Genomic DNA, 16710 nt, shown 5'->3' on the forward strand with positions numbered 1-16710 from the left:
TCTCTGCAGTACTTTGACTCTTGTACTTGTGTTTCAGTGCGTCAGTACTCCTCTCTCTGCAGTACTTTCTGACCCATGTACTTGTGTTTCAGTGCGTCAGTACTCCTCTCTCTGCAGTACTTTCTGACCCTTGTACTTGTGTTTCAGTGCGTCAGTACTCCTCTCTCTGCAGTACTTTGACTCTTGTACTTGTGTTTCAGTGCGTCAGTAATCCTGTCTCTGCAGTACTTTCTGACCCGTGTACTTGTGTTTCAGTGTGTCAGTACTCCTGTCTCTGCAGTACTTTGACTCTTGTACTTGTGTTTCAGTGCGTCAGTACTCCTCTTTCTGCAGTACTTTGACTCTTGTACTTGTGTTTCAGTGCGTCAGTACTCCTGTCTCTTCAGTACTTTCACCCGTGTACTTGTGTTTCAGTGCGTCAGTACTCCTGTCTCTGCAGTACTTTGACCCGTGTACTTGTGTTTCAGTGCGTCAGTACTCCTCTTTCTGCAGTACTTTGACTCTTGTACTTGTGTTTCAGTGCGTCAGTACTCCTGTCTCTGCAGTACTTTGACCCTTGTACTTGTGTTTCAGTGCGTCAGTACTCCTCTCCCTGCAGTACTTTGACTCTTGTACTTGTGTTTCAGTGCGTCAGTACTCCTGTCTCTGCAGTACTTTGACCCTTGTACTTGTGTTTCAGTGCGTCAGTACTCCTGTCTCTGCAGTACTCTGACCCTTGTACTTGTGTTTCAGTGCGTCAGTACTCCTCTCTCTGCAGTACTTTGACTCTTGTACTTGTGTTTCAGTGCCTCAGTACTCCTGTCTCTGCAGTACTCTGACCCTTGTACTTGTGTTTCAGTGCGTCAGTACTCCTCTCTCTGCAGTACTTTGACTCTTGTACTTGTGTTTCAGTGCGTCAGTACTCCTCTCTCTGCAGTACTTTCTGACCCATGTACTTGTGTTTCAGTGCGTCAGTACTCCTCTCTGCAGTACTTTGACCCGTGTACTTGTGTTTCAGTGCGTCAGTACTCCTCTCTCTGCAGTACTTTCTGACCCTTGTACTTGTGTTTCAGTGCGTCAGTACTCCTCTCTCTGCAGTACTTTGACTCTTGTACTTGTGTTTCAGTGCGTCAGTAATCCTGTCTCTGCAGTACTTTCTGACCCGTGTACTTGTGTTTCAGTGTGTCAGTACTCCTGTCTCTGCAGTACTTTGACTCTTGTACTTGTGTTTCAGTGCGTCAGTACTCCTCTTTCTGCAGTACTTTGACTCTTGTACTTGTGTTTCAGTGCGTCAGTACTCCTGTCTCTTCAGTACTTTCACCCGTGTACTTGTGTTTCAGTGCGTCAGTACTCCTGTCTCTGCAGTACTTTGACCCGTGTACTTGTGTTTCAGTGCGTCAGTACTCCTCTTTCTGCAGTACTTTGACTCTTGTACTTGTGTTTCAGTGCGTCAGTACTCCTGTCTCTGCAGTACTTTGACCCTTGTACTTGTGTTTCAGTGCGTCAGTACTCCTCTCCCTGCAGTACTTTGACTCTTGTACTTGTGTTTCAGTGCGTCAGTACTCCTGTCTCTGCAGTACTTTGACCCTTGTACTTGTGTTTCAGTGCGTCAGTACTCCTGTCTCTGCAGTACTCTGACCCTTGTACTTGTGTTTCAGTGCGTCAGTACTCCTCTCTCTGCAGTACTTTGACTCTTGTACTTGTGTTTCAGTGCGTCAGTACTCCTGTCTCTGCAGTACTCTGACCCTTGTACTTGTGTTTCAGTGCGTCAGTACTCCTCTCTCTGCAGTACTTTGACTCTTGTACTTGTGTTTCAGTGCGTCAGTACTCCTCTCTCTGCAGTACTTTCTGACCCATGTACTTGTGTTTCAGTGCATCAGTACTCCTCTCTGCAGTACTTTGACCCGTGTACTTGTGTTTCAGTGCGTCAGTACTCCTCTCTCTGCAGTACTTTCTGACCCGTGTACTTGTGTTTCAGTGTGTCAGTACTCCTGTCTCTGCAGTACTTTGACTCTTGTACTTGTGTTTCAGTGCGTCAGTACTCCTGTCTCTTCAGTACTTTCACCCGTGTACTTGTGTTTCAGTGCGTCAGTACTCCTCTTTCTGCAGTACTTTGACTCTTGTACTTGTGTTTCAGTGCGTCAGTACTCCTGTCTCTGCAGTACTTTGACCCTTGTACTTGTGTTTCAGTGCGTCAGTACTCCTGTCTCTGCAGTACTTTGACTCTTGTACTTGTGTTTCAGTGCGTCAGTACTCCTGTCTCTTCAGTACTTTCACCCGTGTACTTGTGTTTCAGTGCGTCAGTACTCCTGTCTCTGCAGTACTTTGACCCTTGTACTTGTGTTTCAGTGCGTCAGTACTCCTGTCTCTGCAGTACTTTGACCCTTGTACTTGTGTTTCAGTGCGTCAGTACTCCTGTCTCTGCAGTACTTTCTGACCCTTGTACTTGTGTTTCAGTGCGTCAGTACTCCTCTCTCTGCAGTACTTTCTGACCCTTGTACTTGTGTTTCAGTGCGTCAGTACTCCTCTCTCTGCAGTACTTTGACCCTTGTACTTGTGTTTCAGTGCGTCAGTACTCCGGTCTCTGCAGTACTTTCTGACCCATGTACTTGTTTCAGTGCGTCAGTACTCCTCTCTCTGCAGTTCTTTGACTCTTGTACTTGTGTTTCAGTGCGTCAGTACTCCTCTCTCTGCAGTACTTTGACCCTTGTACTTGTGTTTCAGTGCGTCAGTACTCCTCTCTCTGCAGTACTTTGACCCGTGTACTTGTGTTTCAGTGCGTCAGTACTCCTGTCTCTGCAGTACTTTGACCCTTGTACTTGTGTTTCAGTGCGTCAGTACTCCTGTCTCTGCAGTACTTTGACCCTTGTACTTGTGTTTCAGTGCGTCAGTACTCCTCTCTCTGCAGTACTTTGACCCTTGTACTTGTGTTTCAGTGCGTCAGTACTCCTGTCTCTGCAGTACTTTGACCCTTGTACTTGTGTTTCAGTGCGTCAGTACTCCTGTCTCTGCAGTACTTTCTGACCCTTGTACTTGTGTTTCAGTGCGTCAGTACTCCTCTCTCTGCAGTACTTTGACTCTTGTACTTGTGTTTCAGTGCGTCAGTACTCCGGTCTCTGCAGTACTTTCTGACCCGTGTACTTGTGTTTCAGTGCGTCAGTACTCCGGTCTCTGCAGTACTTTGACCCGTGTACTTGTGTTTCAGTGCGTCAGTACTCCTGTCTCTGCAGTACTTTGACCCGTGTACTTGTGTTTCAGTGCGTCAGTACTCCGGTCTCTGCAGTACTTTCTGACCCGTGTACTTGTTTCAGTGCATCAGTACTCCTCTCTCTGCAGTACTTTGACTCTTGTACTTGTGTTTCAGTGCGTCAGTACTCCTGTCTCTGCAGTACTTTGACTCTTGTACTTGTGTTTCAGTGCGTCAGTACTCCTGTCTCTGCAGTACTTTCTGACCCTTGTACTTGTGTTTCAGTGCGTCAGTACTCCTCTCTCTGCAGTACTTTGACCCTTGTACTTGTGTTTCAGTGCGTCAGTACTCCTCTCTCTGCAGTACTTTGACCCTTGTACTTGTGTTTCAGTGCGTCAGTACTCCTCTCTCTGCAGTACTTTGACCCGTGTAGTTGTATTTCAGTGCGTCAGTACTCCTGTCTCTTCAGTACTTTCACCCGTGTACTTGTGTTTCAGTGCGTCAGTATGCAGACATCTGTCTCTTCAGTACTTTGACCCGTGTACTTGTATTTCAGTGCGTCAGTACTCCTGTCTCTTCAGTACTTTGACCCGTGTACTTGTGTTTCAGTGCGTCAGTACTCCTGTCTCTTCAGTACTTTGACCCGTGTACTTGTGTTTCAGTGCGTCAGTATGCAGACATCTGTCTCTTCAGTACTTTGACCCGTGTACTTGTGTTTCAGTGCGTCAGTATGCAGACATCTGTCTCTTCAGTACTTTGACCCGTGTACTTGTGTTTCAGTGCGTCAGTACTCCTGTCTCTTCACTACTTTGACCCGTGTACTTGTGTTTCAGTGCGTCAGTATGCAGACATCTGTCTCTTCAGTACTTTGACCCGTGTACTTGTGTTTCAGTGCGTCAGTACTCCTGTCTCTTCACTACTTTGACCCGTGTACTTGTGTTTCAGTGTGTCAGTATGCAGACATCTGTCTCTTCAGTACTTTTACCCGTGTACTTGTGTTTCAGTGCGTCAGTACTCCTGTCTCTTCAGTACTTTGACCCGTGTACTTGTGTTTCAGTGCGTCAGTATGCAGACATCTGTCTCTTCAGTACTTTGACCCGTGTACTTGTGTTTCAGTGCGTCAGTATGCAGACATCTGTCTCTTCAGTACTTTGACCCGTGTACTTGTGTTTCAGTGCGTCAGTATGCAGACATCTGTCTCTTCAGTACTGCCCAGTACAAATGTCCCGTGGCTCAACTGGAGGCAGAGTGAGTATTTTTGTTTTTATCCCATTAGAACCAGAGCCCTTTTTCTTTAAGGGAAAATATGCTGGATATGAAACGGAGTAAATGGATCAAATCTATCACATTTCTGGTGTTATTTTGTGGAAACACCCCCTGGTGTCCAAGATCTGTAAATTGACATATGTCACATGGGCGTCTAAGTATTTTATTTTAGATTATACGTGTTACTTGAAAATCAATCCACGAGTTGCCAATGTCGTTCTAGCGAGTTGCCAATGTCGTTCTAGCGAGTTGCCAATGTCGTTCTAACGAGTTGCCAATGTCGTTCTAACGAGTTGCCAATGTCGTTCTAACGAGTTGCCAATGTCGTTCTAACGAGTTGCCAATGTCGTTCTAACGAGTTGCCAATGTCGTTCTAGCGAGTTGCCAATGTCGTTCTAACGAGTTGCCAATGTCGTTCTAGCGAGTTGCCAATGTCGTTCTAACGAGTTGCCAATGTCGTTCTAACGAGTTGCCAATGTCGTTCTAGCGAGTTGCCAATGTCGTTCTAACGAGTTGCCAATGTCGTTCTAGCGAGTTGCCAATGTCGTTCTAACGAGTTGCCAATGTCGTTCTAACGAGTTGCCAATGTCGTTCTAACGAGTTGCCAATGTCGTTCTAGCGAGTTGCCAATGTCGTTCTAACGAGTTGCCAATGTCGTTCTAACGAGTTGCCAATGTCGTTCTAACGAGTTGCCATTGTCGTTCTAGCGAGTTGCCAATGTCGTTCTAACGAGTTGCCAATGTCGTTCTAACGAGTTGCCAATGTCGTTCTAGCGAGTTGCCAATGTCGTTCTAGCGAGTTGCCAATGTCGTTCTAACGAGTTGCCAATGTCGTTCTAGCGAGTTGCCAATGTCGTTCTAACGAGTTGCCAATGTCGTTCTAGCGAGTTGCCAATGTCGTTCTAGCGAGTTGCCAATGTCGTTCTAGCGAGTTGCCAATGTCGTTCTAACGAGTTGCCAATGTCGTTCTAGCGAGTTGCCAATGTCGTTCTAGCGAGTTGCCAATGTCGTTCTAGCGAGTTGCCAATGTCGTTCTAGCGAGTTGCCAATGTCGTTCTAACGAGTTGCCAATGTCGTTCTAGCGAGTTGCCAATGTCGTTCTAACGAGTTGCCAATGTCGTTCTAGCGAGTTGCCAATGTCGTTCTAACGAGTTGCCAATGTCGTTCTAGCGAGTTGCCAATGTCGTTCTAACGAGTTGCCAATGTCGTTCTAGCGAGTTGCCAATGTCGTTCTAGCGAGTTGCCAATGTCGTTCTAACGAGTTGCCAATGTCGTTCTAACGAGTTGCCAATGTCGTTCTAACGAGTTGCCAATGTCGTTCTAGCGAGTTGCCAATGTCGTTCTAGCGAGTTGCCAATGTCGTTCTAACGAGTTGCCAATGTCGTTCTAACGAGTTGCCAATGTCGTTCTAGCGAGTTGCCAATGTCGTTCTAACGAGTTGCCAATGTCGTTCTAACGAGTTGCCAATGTCGTTCTAACGAGTTGCCAATGTCGTTCTAACGAGTTGCCAATGTCGTTCTAACGAGTTGCCAATGTCGTTCTAACGAGTTGCCAATGTCGTTCTAACGGGTTGCCAATGTCGTTCTAACGAGTTGCCAATGTCGTTCTAACGAGTTGCCAATTTAACATGCTCCACCTGAGCCCTGATGATGGTTCTGTCTCCGCTGCTTCCATCATCCCCTTAAACAAAGTGTACGGCGTCTCCCTGTTTGTCACAGCCGAGACCCGTCTGTGCCTCTGCAGCAGGTCAAACCCCCGCGGCCCCGCGGCCCCGCGTCTGCATCCGTCAAGCGTCTGCGTTGGGCTTAAATAGTCGTTCTCACGACTTTGGCAACTCGTTAGAACGAGATGGTATTACGTTAGAACGAGTTGCCACTGTATCTGTTGGATGCAGTCAGGTGCAACGTTTCTGATGTCATGTCTCTTGTCTCCATAGCGACCAGGTGTCGTCGAGCTCCACCTTCTGTAAAGTGTACACTCTGACCCCGACGCTCGACAAGAACCGTGAGAAACGGGGCCTCGCTTTGGACGGAAAACTCAAGCACGAGGACACCAACCTGGCTTCATCCACCATGTAAGTACTACCAATACTCCAAATACTACTGTACTACTACTGCACAAAGGCCTGGCTTCATCCACCATGTAAGTACTACCAATACTCCAAATACTACTGTACTACTACTGCACAAAGGCCTGGCTTCATCCACCATGTAAGTACTACCAATACTCCAAATACTACTGTACTACTACTGCACAAAGGCCTGGCTTCATCCACCATGTAAGTACTACCAATACTCCAAATACTACTGTACTACTACTGCACAAAGGCCTGGCTTTATCCACCACACTGGAAATCGAACTGAACCGTGACGCCCCGGGAAACAGGTGTAATTAGATAGTCGTCAGGAGGTGAAGCGGGTCGTCGTCAGGAGCAGAAGCGGGTCGTCGTCGGGTGGTGAAGCGGGTCGTCGTCGGGTGGTGAAGCGGGTCGTCGTCGGGAGGTGAAGCGGGTCGTTGTCGGGAGGTGAAGCGGGTCGTCGTCGGGAGGTGAAGCGGGTCGTCGTCGGGAGGTGAAGCGGGTCGTCGTCGGGAGGTGAAGCGGGTCGTCGGGTGGTGAAGCGGGTCGTCGGGAGGTGAAGCGGGTCGTCGTCGGGAGGTGAAGCGGGTCGTCGGGAGGTGAAGCGGGTCGTCGTCGGGAGGTGAAGCGGGTCGTCGTCGGGAGGTGAAGCGGGTCGTCGGGAGGTGAAGCGGGTCGTCGGGAGCTGAAGCGGGTCGTCGTCGGGAGGTGAAGCGGGTCGTCGGGAGGTGAAGCGGGTCGTCGGGAGGTGAAGCGGGTCGTCGTCGGGAGGTGAAGCGGGTCGTCGTCGGGAGGTGAAGCGGGTCGTCGTCGGGAGGTGAAGCGGGTCGTCGGGTGGTGAAGCGGGTCGTCGGGAGGTGAAGCGGGTCGTCGTCGGGAGGTGAAGCGGGTCGTCGTCGGGAGGTGAAGCGGGTCGTCGTCGGGAGGTGAAGCGGGTCGTCGTCGGGAGGTGAAGCGGGTCGTCGGGAGGTGAAGCGGGTCGTCGGGAGCTGAAGCGGGTCGTCGTCGGGAGGTGAAGCGGGTCGTCGGGAGGTGAAGCGGGTCGTCGGGAGGTGAAGCGGGTCGTCGTCGGGAGGTGAAGCGGGTCGTCGGGAGGTGAAGCGGGTCGTCGTCGGGAGGTGAAGCGGGTCGTCGGGTGGTGAAGCGGGTCGTCGGGAGGTGAAGCGGGTCGTCGTCGGGAGGTGAAGCGGGTCGTCGTCGGGAGGTGAAGCGGGTCGTCGTCGGGAGGTGAAGCGGGTCGTCGTCGGGAGGTGAAGCGGGTCGTCGTCGGGAGGTGAAGCGGGTCGTCGTCGGGAGGTGAAGCGGGTCGTCGTCGGGAGGTGAAGCGGGTCGTCGTCGGGAGGTGAAGCGGGTGGTCGTCAGGAGGTGAAGCGGGTCGTCGGGTGGTGAAGCGGGTCGTCGTCGGGAGGTGAAGCGGGTCGTCAGGAGGTGAAGCGGGTCGTCAGGTGGTGAAGCGGGTCGTCGGGTGGTGAAGCGGGTCGTCAGGAGGTGAAGCGGGTCGTCGGGAGGTGAAGCGGGTCGTCGGGAGGTGAAGCGGGTCGTCGTCGGGAGGTGAGGCGGGTCGTCGTCGGGAGGTGAAGCGGGTCGTCGTCGGGAGGTGAAGCGGGTCGTCGGGAGGTGAAGCGGGTCGTCGGGTGGTGAAGCGGGTCGTCGTCGGGAGGTGAAGCGGGTCGTCGGGTGGTGAAGCGGGTCGTCGGGTGGTGAAGCGGGTCGTCGTCGGGAGGTGAAGCGGGTCGTCGGGTGGTGAAGCGGGTCGTCGTCGGGAGGTGAAGCGGGTCGTCGGGAGGTGAAGCGGGTCGTTGGGTGGTGAAGCGGGTCGTCGAGTGGTGAAGCGGGTCGTCGGGAGGTGAAGCGGGTCGTCGGGAGGTGAAGCGGGTCGTCGTCGGGTGGTGAAGCGGGTCGTCGGGTGGTGAAGCGGGTCGTCGGGAGGTGAAGCGGGTCGTCGGGTGGTGAAGCGGGTCGTCGTCGGGAGGTGAAGCGGGTCGTTGGGTGGTGAAGCGGGTCGTCGGGTGGTGAAGCGGGTCGTCGGGAGGTGAAGCGGGTCGTCGTCGGGTGGTGAAGCGGGTCGTCGTCGGGAGGTGAAGCGGGTCGTCGTCGGGAGGTGAAGCGGGTGGTCGTCAGGAGGTGAAGCGGGTCGTCGTCGGGTGGTGAAGCGGGTCGTCGTCGGGTGGTGAAGCGGGTCGTCGTTGGGAGGTGAAGCGGGTCGTCAGGAGGTGAAGCGGGTCGTCAGGTGGTGAAGCGGGTCGTCGGGTGGTGAAGCGGGTCGTCAGGAGGTGAAGCGGGTCGTCGGGAGGTGAAGCGGGTCGTCGGGAGGTGAAGCGGGTCGTCGTCGGGAGGTGAGGCGGGTCGTCGTCGGGAGGTGAAGCGGGTCGTCGTCGGGAGGTGAAGCGGGTCGTCGTCGGGAGGTGAAGCGGGTCGTCGTCGGGAGGTGAAGCGGGTGGTCGTCAGGAGGTGAAGCGGGTCGTCGGGTGGTGAAGCGGGTCGTCGTCGGGAGGTGAAGCGGGTCGTCAGGAGGTGAAGCGGGTCGTCAGGTGGTGAAGCGGGTCGTCGGGTGGTGAAGCGGGTCGTCGGGAGGTGAAGCGGGTCGTCGGGAGGTGAAGCGGGTCGTCGGGAGGTGAAGCGGGTCGTCGTCGGGAGGTGAGGCGGGTCGTCGTCGGGAGGTGAAGCGGGTCGTCGTCGGGAGGTGAAGCGGGTCGTCGGGAGGTGAAGCGGGTCGTCGGGTGGTGAAGCGGGTCGTCGTCGGGAGGTGAAGCGGGTCGTCGGGAGGTGAAGCGGGTCGTCGGGAGGTGAAGCGGGTCGTCGGGAGGTGAAGCGGGTCGTCGTCGGGAGGTGAGGCGGGTCGTCGTCGGGAGGTGAAGCGGGTCGTCGTCGGGAGGTGAAGCGGGTCGTCGGGAGGTGAAGCGGGTCGTCGGGTGGTGAAGCGGGTCGTCGTCGGGAGGTGAAGCGGGTCGTCGTCGGGAGGTGAAGCGGGTCGTTGGGTGGTGAAGCGGGTCGTCGAGTGGTGAAGCGGGTCGTCGGGAGGTGAAGCGGGTCGTCGGGAGGTGAAGCGGGTCGTCGGGAGGTGAAGCGGGTCGTCGTCGGGTGGTGAAGCGGGTCGTCGGGTGGTGAAGCGGGTCGTCGGGAGGTGAAGCGGGTCGTCGGGTGGTGAAGCGGGTCGTCGTCGGGAGGTGAAGCGGGTCGTTGGGTGGTGAAGCGGGTCGTCGGGTGGTGAAGCGGGTCGTCGGGAGGTGAAGCGGGTCGTCGTCGGGTGGTGAAGCGGGTCGTCGGGAGGTGAAGCGGGTCGTCGTCGGGAGGTGAAGCGGGTCGTCAGGAGGTGAAGCGGGTCGTCGGGTGGTGAAGCGGGTCGTCGGGAGGTGAAGCGGGTCGTCGGGAGGTGAAGCGGGTCGTCGGGTGGTGAAGCGGGTCGTCGGGAGGTGAAGCGGGTCGTCGGGAGGTGAAGCGGGTCGTCGTCGGGTGGTGAAGCGGGTCGTCGGGTGGTGAAGCGGGTCGTCGGGAGGTGAAGCGGATCGTCGGGTGGTGAAGCGGGTCGTCGGGTGGTGAAGCGGGTCGTCGGGTGGTGAAGCGGGTCGTCGGGAGGTGAAGCGGGTCGTCGTCGGGAGGTGAAGCGGGTCGTCGTCGGGAGGTGAAGCGGGTCGTCGGGTGGTGAAGCGGGTCGTCGGGTGGTGAAGCGGGTCGTCGGGAGGTGAAGCGGGTCGTCGGGAGGTGAAGCGGGTCGTCGGGTGGTGAAGCGGGTCGTCGGGAGGTGAAGCGGGTCGTCGGGTGGTGAAGCGGGTCGTCGTCGGGAGGTGAAGCGGGTCGTCGGGAGGTGAAGCGGGTCGTCGTCGGGAGGTGAAGCGGGTCGTCGTCGGGAGGTGAAGCGGGTCGTCGTCGGGAGGTGAAGCGGGTCGTCGGGTGGTGAAGCGGGTCGTCGGGTGGTGAAGCGGGTCGTCGTCGGGAGGTGAAGCGGGTCGTCGGGAGGTGAAGCGGGTCGTCGGGTGGTGAAGCGGGTCGTCGTCGGGAGGTGAAGCGGGTCGTCGGGTGGTGAAGCGGGTCGTCGTCGGGAGGTGAAGCGGGTCGTCGTCGGGAGGTGAAGCGGGTCGTCGTCGGGAGGTGAAGCGGGTCGTCGTCGGGAGGTGAAGCGGGTCGTCGGGAGGTGAAGCTGGTCGTCGGGTGGTGAAGCGGGTCGTCGGGAGGTGAAGCGGGTCGTCGGGAGGTGAAGCGGGTCGTCGGGTGGTGAAGCGGGTCGTCGGGAGGTGAAGCGGGTCGTCGGGAGGTGAAGCGGGTCGTCGGGTGGTGAAGCGGGTCGTCGGGTGGTGAAGCGGGTCGTCGGGTGGTGAAGCGGGTCGTCGGGTGGTGAAGCGGGTCGTCGTCGGGAGGTGAAGCGTGTCGTCAGGAGGTGAAGCGGGTCGTCGGGAGGTGAAGCGGGTCGTCGGGTGGTGAAGCGGGTCGTCAGGAGGTGAAGCGGGTCGTCGGGTTGTGAAGCGGGTCGTCAGGAGGTGAAGCGGGTCGTCGGGTGGTGAAGCGGGTCGTCGGGTGGTGAAGCGGGTCGTCGGGTGGTGAAGCGGGTCGTCGTCGGGAGGTGAAGCGTGTCGTCAGGAGGTGAAGCGGGTCGTCGGGAGGTGAAGCGGGTCGTCGGGAGGTGAAGCGGGTCGTCGGGAGGTGAAGCGGGTCGTCGGGAGGTGAAGCGGGTCGTCGGGTGGTGAAGCGGGTCGTCAGGAGGTGAAGCGGGTCGTCGGGTTGTGAAGCGGGTCGTCAGGAGGTGAAGCGGGTCGTCGGGAGGTGAAGCGGGTCGTCGGGAGGTGAAGCGGGTTGTTGTCGGGAGGTGAAGCGGGTCGTCGTCGGGAGGTGAAGCGGGTCGTCGGGAGGTGAAGCGGGTCGTCAGGAGGTGAAGCGGGTCGTCGGGTGGTGAAGCGGGTCGTCAGGAGGTGAAGCGGGTCAGGGCTGGATGGGCCTAACACACTGTCACCAGAGGAGTCCGAGCTTCTGGTCTGCCCCTCTAAGCAGTTCTAAGTCCTCCCTAAAAACCCAGCTGGTGTAGTTGTAAATGTGCTATACAGATAAAGTTGACCTTTGACCTTGGGTTTCTCTCCACAGAGTGAAGGATGTGACCAATAAGGAGGTGCTGGGGATCCTAGTGTCCTACAGAGTCAAGGTGAAGCTGGTGGTGTCCCGTGGAGGGTACGTACTCATCCCTCTGTCTCTCTCTTGATGTAATTCATATCCCATAATAGTGACCTTTGTGTGACAGAGACGTGTCGGTGGAGCTGCCCTTCATCCTGATGCACCCTAAACCTGTGGAACCCCCGGCGTCCCGCCCACACTCAGGTATTTAGTTCATTCCACGTTCCTCTCTGTGAGACTGGCATTTCTGTCAAACTGAGAGGCTGCTGGATTGAAGAGTCGCAGGTGATGGGGACGTTTGCAGTGAGAAGAAGCTTGGCTGAAGCAGGTTATAGGTTACAGGTTATATAGGAGATATTTGACCTCACAGCAAATGGGAAGGAGAAAACATCGGACACACTCACAAACCTTCTGCAGGTCTTCAGTGTGTGATAATATCTCGCTCAGGTTTAACATGTGTGTTGTCTCCCTCAGCGGTGCCAGAGATGGACCCTCCCATCGACACCAACCTCATCGAGTTCGACACAAAGTGAGTTCAGTTTACTTTGAAAAGTACCTTTATCAGACCAGGTGACATAATGGAGCCTATTTGTAATCGTTTATATAGTGCCTTATATATCTTTACTGACATGGTGATGACTGTGGCTCACTCTGAGGGGAGGAGCTTTGGGGTAAAGGGGAGGAGCTTTGAGGGTAAAGGGGAGGAGCGGTTAGGGGTGTGGGGTAAAGGGGAGGAGCTTTGGGGGTAAAGGGAGGAGCGGTTAGGGGTGTGGGGTAAAGGGGAGGAGCTTTGAGGGTAAAGGGGAGGAGCGGTTAGGGGTGTGGGGTAAAGGGGAGGAGCGGTTAGGGGTGTGGGGTAAAGGGGAGGAGCTTTGAGGGTAAAGGGGAGGAGCGGTTAGGGGTGTGGGGTAAAGGGGAGGAGCGGTTAGGGGTGTGGGGTAAAGGGGAGGAGCTTTGAGGGTAAAGGGGAGGAGCTTTGAGGGTAAAGGGGAGGAGCGGTTAGGGGTGTGGGGTAAAGGGGAGGAGCTTTGAGGGTAAAGGGGAGGAGCGGTTAGGGGTGTGGGGTAAAGGGGAGGAGCTTTGGGGGTAAAGGGGAGGAGCGGTTAGGGGTGTGGGGTAAAGGGGAGGAGCTTTGGGGGTAAAGGGGAGGAGCGGTTAGGGGTGTGGGGTAAAGGGGAGGAGCTTTGAGGGTAAAGGGGAGGAGCTTTGGGGGTAAAGGGGAGGAGCGGTTAGGGGTGTGGGGTAAAGGGGAGGAGCTTTTGGGGTAAAGGGGAGGAGCGGTTAGGGGTGTGGGGTAAAGGGGAGGAGCTTTGAGGGTAAAGGGGAGGAGCGGTTAGGGGTGTGGGGTAAAGGGGAGGAGCTTTTGGGGTAAAGGGGAGGAGCGGTTAGGGGTGTGGGGTAAAGGGGAGGAGCTTTGAGGGTAAAGGGGAGGAGCGGTTAGGGGTGTGGGGTAAAGGGGAGGAGCGGTTAGGGGTGTGGGGTAAAGGGGAGGAGCTTTGAGGGTAAAGGGGAGGAGCTTTGAGGGTAAAGGGGAGGAGCGGTTAGGGGTGTGGGGTAAAGGGGAGGAGCTTTGAGGGTAAAGGGGAGGAGCGGTTAGGGGTGTGGGGTAAAGGGGAGGAGCTTTGTGGGTAAAGGGGAGGAGCGGTTAGGGGTGTGGGGTAAAGGGGAGGAGCTTTGGGGGTAAAGGGGAGGAGCGGTTAGGGGTGTGGGGTAAAGGGGAGGAGCTTTGAGGGTAAAGGGGAGGAGCTTTGGGGGTAAAGGGGAGGAGCGGTTAGGGGTGTGGGGTAAAGGGGAGGAGCTTTGAGGGTAAAGGGGAGGAGCGGTTAGGGGTATGGGGTAAAGGGGAGGAGCTTTGAGGGTAAAGGGGAGGAGCGGTTAGGGGTGTGGGGTAAAGGGGAGGAGCTTTGGGGGTAAAGGGGAGGAGCTTTGGGGTAAAGGGGAGTTTGGGCTTGTCTCTGGCAGACCGTGCTCACCCTGACTCCTCTGTGTGTCTTGTTTCCTACAGCAGCATTTCACAGGACGACGACTTTGTTTTCGAGGATTTTGCGCGGCTGCGGCTCAAAGGCGCCGTGGACGACAAGGACGAGGACTGCTAGAACCCCGGCCTCGAAAAAACCTGCAGAAAAGTCACATACAAAGTCAACATTTGGAGAGAAAACAAAGCTAGCTCCACACGTAGACACAGCACAGGGGTGTAGACCTGTAGAGACGACGCGCCAGTTCAAATGTTCATCTGGACCTGCGCACCACATGCCCCGCCCATCAGCAGCGGCGGCTCCAGTCCTGGTGAATCTTTTGAACTGGTGGAGTTGTGATTATTTGTTGTACAGACACATTCCCCTGAACAGAGGAATCAGAGAATTGAAATATCTAACAGGCTTTCTGCCCAGAGCTCAGCACCGCGTTCCAACATTCACTTTAGCTCTTCACCCTGACCGTCTGCTTCAGTCCTGGTTCAGCTCCACTTCAGTCCTGGTTCAGCTCCACTTTAGTCCTGGTTCAGCTCCACTATAGTCCTGGTTCAGCTCCACTTTAGTCCTGGTTCAGCTCCACTTTAGTCCTGGTTCAGCTCCACTATAGTCCTGGTTCAGCTCCACTTTAGTCCTGGTTCAGCTCCACTTTAGTCCTGGTTCAGCTCCACTTCAGTCCTGGTTCAGCTCCACTTTAGTCCTGGTTCAGCTCCACTTTAGTCCTGGTTTAGCTCCACTGTAGTCCTGGTTCAGCTCCACTTTAGTCCTGGTTCAGCTCCACTTTAGTCCTGGTTTAGCTCCACTGTAGTCCTGGTTCAGCTCCACTTTAGTCCTGGTTCAGCTCCACTTTAGTCCTGGTTCAGCTCCACTTTAGTCCTGGTTCAGCTCCACTTTAGTCCTTTAGATGCTGCATGTGAAAAGTGGTACATTTTCTCCTTAACCTCTTACTTTTAATGAGTAAAAACACAGACCAAACTCTCTTTACGATGTTTATTTCATGACATTTTGTCGACTGAAATCACTCCCACATGGGGGCGCTCCCGAGTCTTTCTCACACTTATTTATTCACAAGTACTGTTTGTGACACATGGAATCCCCCCGACAACGCTCTTAAATCCAAAGAGGGATAGATACAGACTGGAACCGCCCATATATGGTCATGTTTAACGGGGAATATCTAAACTTTATCTAATTATTCAAAAACTACTTTAACAAATGCTGAATTTTCATTTTCCACTAAATAAAGATACAAAGACATGGAGAGGAGCAAAGTGGTTCAACAGCCCATAAATATATTAACGGATAATGCTAACATGATGCTTCATGTTAGCAGAATGCTAATGCTAACGGCTAGCTACGACTGCCGTTTTTTCTCTTCTAATGACTGCTGTGAATAAACATCCATATGGGCCCGATTTACACTAGACTTTATTAATGTGGTAAATAAGTTCACATTCCACCAGAAAATGGCTTAATTTGTGTGAAATTTGTGTTTCCTTAAAGATTCTATTTTCCCCCTTGGTGAAGCCACGCCCCCTTCTATGACGCGATACCGTCTGTATCTATTTACTCAACTTTAGGGCCAGTTTCATCCCACTCTTAAGAAGCTTCTACAGACTCCACACGTTACAGTTTGGAACTCCACAACTTTTGGAAGCTTTTCTCTTTTCCTGCTTTGAACTCAAATAAACGAGTCATTAGTGGAAAGATCTGTAAAAATGTCAGTTCTTGTTTCTTTAACATGAGCAAGTCTTTGTAACTAATACGTCACATATGCTAATATTACACATAAAATACATTCTTTTTCCCCATCATATTTCTGTCGGTAATCTAAAGCTCCTCTTAATCCCCACCGTAAGCACATCTTCTCCAGTTTAGCCAATCATAAGCTTCTTGACCTGAGAGCTGACAGCTGATAGGCCAGTGTAAAACCTCATTTGAAAGCTAAGGCCTACTAAATCATCTAAGCTTCTTCCTTGTTTTTGTTGTCATGTTTTCATCACGTTTTTATTGCTTTTTTTGGGCCACATGACAAAAACGCAACAAAAACATGATGACAACATGACCCAAAAAATGAGGAAAGAGCTGAGGTCTTAGCCTATAGGCCAGAGTAACGCCTCATTTGAAAGCTGTCAGCTCCAGTCGAGAAGCTTTTACATTTGGGTAAAGCTGCAATGGCGAAAATACGCTTGGTTAAAGCGGGGGTAAGAGATAAAAGTTCTACCTATACATTTAATTTAAGATAAATCGGGACCAAAACACGGCTAAAGTGGAAATAAAAGTGCAAACTCAGGACTTGTTTGTTTTTGTTTTGTGGCTTCTTGTGTCTCTGACATGAGTCCTCATCATTTGGCCTCTATTGTCTTTGTCCAGACTGTGGGCAGACGGTCAGGGACTCTCCTCAAGCCTGTGTCTTTGGTCTGGAGCTCTGAGCAGACGTCAGGAGCGACTGAATGTGGGCCTTGTAAATCAGATATATATATTTGAAGAAGAAAAAAACATACTCATTTCTGTGTTTGATTCTTGTTTTTGTGTCACATGAAAAAAAAACGAAAAGCTCGATTCACCAGCGCAAAAACTCAGCAAACTCCACGCTTGGTTCGGCGACAGCGGCCAACGCCCACCCTCGTCACGCTCTGCTGTCCGCTCTCCGTGTACTGACCATGTCCAGCACATTAGTTACTACGGAAGCTCATTTTAGTTATTGTCAAAAAGGAAAACATTCAAAATGATTGCATTTTAGGTAGATCTTCATTATTTTAGTACAAGTCAGGAAACGGTTTGTCGAATCCTGTAATATTTTCTTTTAAAAATGATTTGTACATGATTCAAAATAAGACGCGAGTATAAGACAAACTCGAACCAGTTTGGGGACTTTTGAAAGTCCAAGTCATATTTTTGCGAGCGTTAAAACGGCCGCCGTCGTCGCCTCCTTCGCCTCAAAGTCCACCATCTTTACGTTTGATGTTTTTTTCTCTCTGGTTTTCAGAATGGTTTGAAGAGTAAAACTAAAAAGCTGCTGTCGTTTGGTTCGGCGTCAAAAAGATTTTCTCCACGTCATTAAAAAAAAGACAAATCAGTGCCTTTTCACAATAAAACTCCTGCCATTTGAAACCAACCCAAAGCCGGATG

At 53.3% G+C, this 16710-nt stretch overlaps 1 protein-coding gene across 2 annotated transcripts in view; it reads left to right on the forward strand.

Moving 5' to 3' along the window:
- The window catches only part of LOC306970389 (arrestin red cell), a 69102-nt gene extending 54459 nt beyond the window's left edge, over positions 1-14643 (forward strand). Inside the window, exons 11-16 of one of the 2 annotated variants that reach the window (XM_079566361.1) lie at positions 4342-4414; positions 6368-6505; positions 11582-11665; positions 11736-11812; positions 12083-12137; positions 13617-14643. In XM_079566361.1, the coding sequence (XP_079422487.1) occupies positions 4342-4414; positions 6368-6505; positions 11582-11665; positions 11736-11812; positions 12083-12137; positions 13617-13704 (515 nt within the window). In that variant the 3' untranslated portion in view covers positions 13705-14643. Of the gene's footprint in view, positions 1-4341; positions 4415-6367; positions 6506-11581; positions 11666-11735; positions 11813-12082; positions 12138-13613 lie in introns of both variants that reach the window. The other variant, XM_079566360.1, reaches the window with a different exon arrangement.
- Positions 14644-16710: the final 2067 nt, after the last annotated feature.

This window comes from Gobius niger (assembly GCF_951799975.1).
Source record: "Gobius niger genome assembly, chromosome: 11".
NCBI classification, from domain to species: Eukaryota; Metazoa; Chordata; class Actinopteri; order Gobiiformes; family Gobiidae; genus Gobius; species Gobius niger.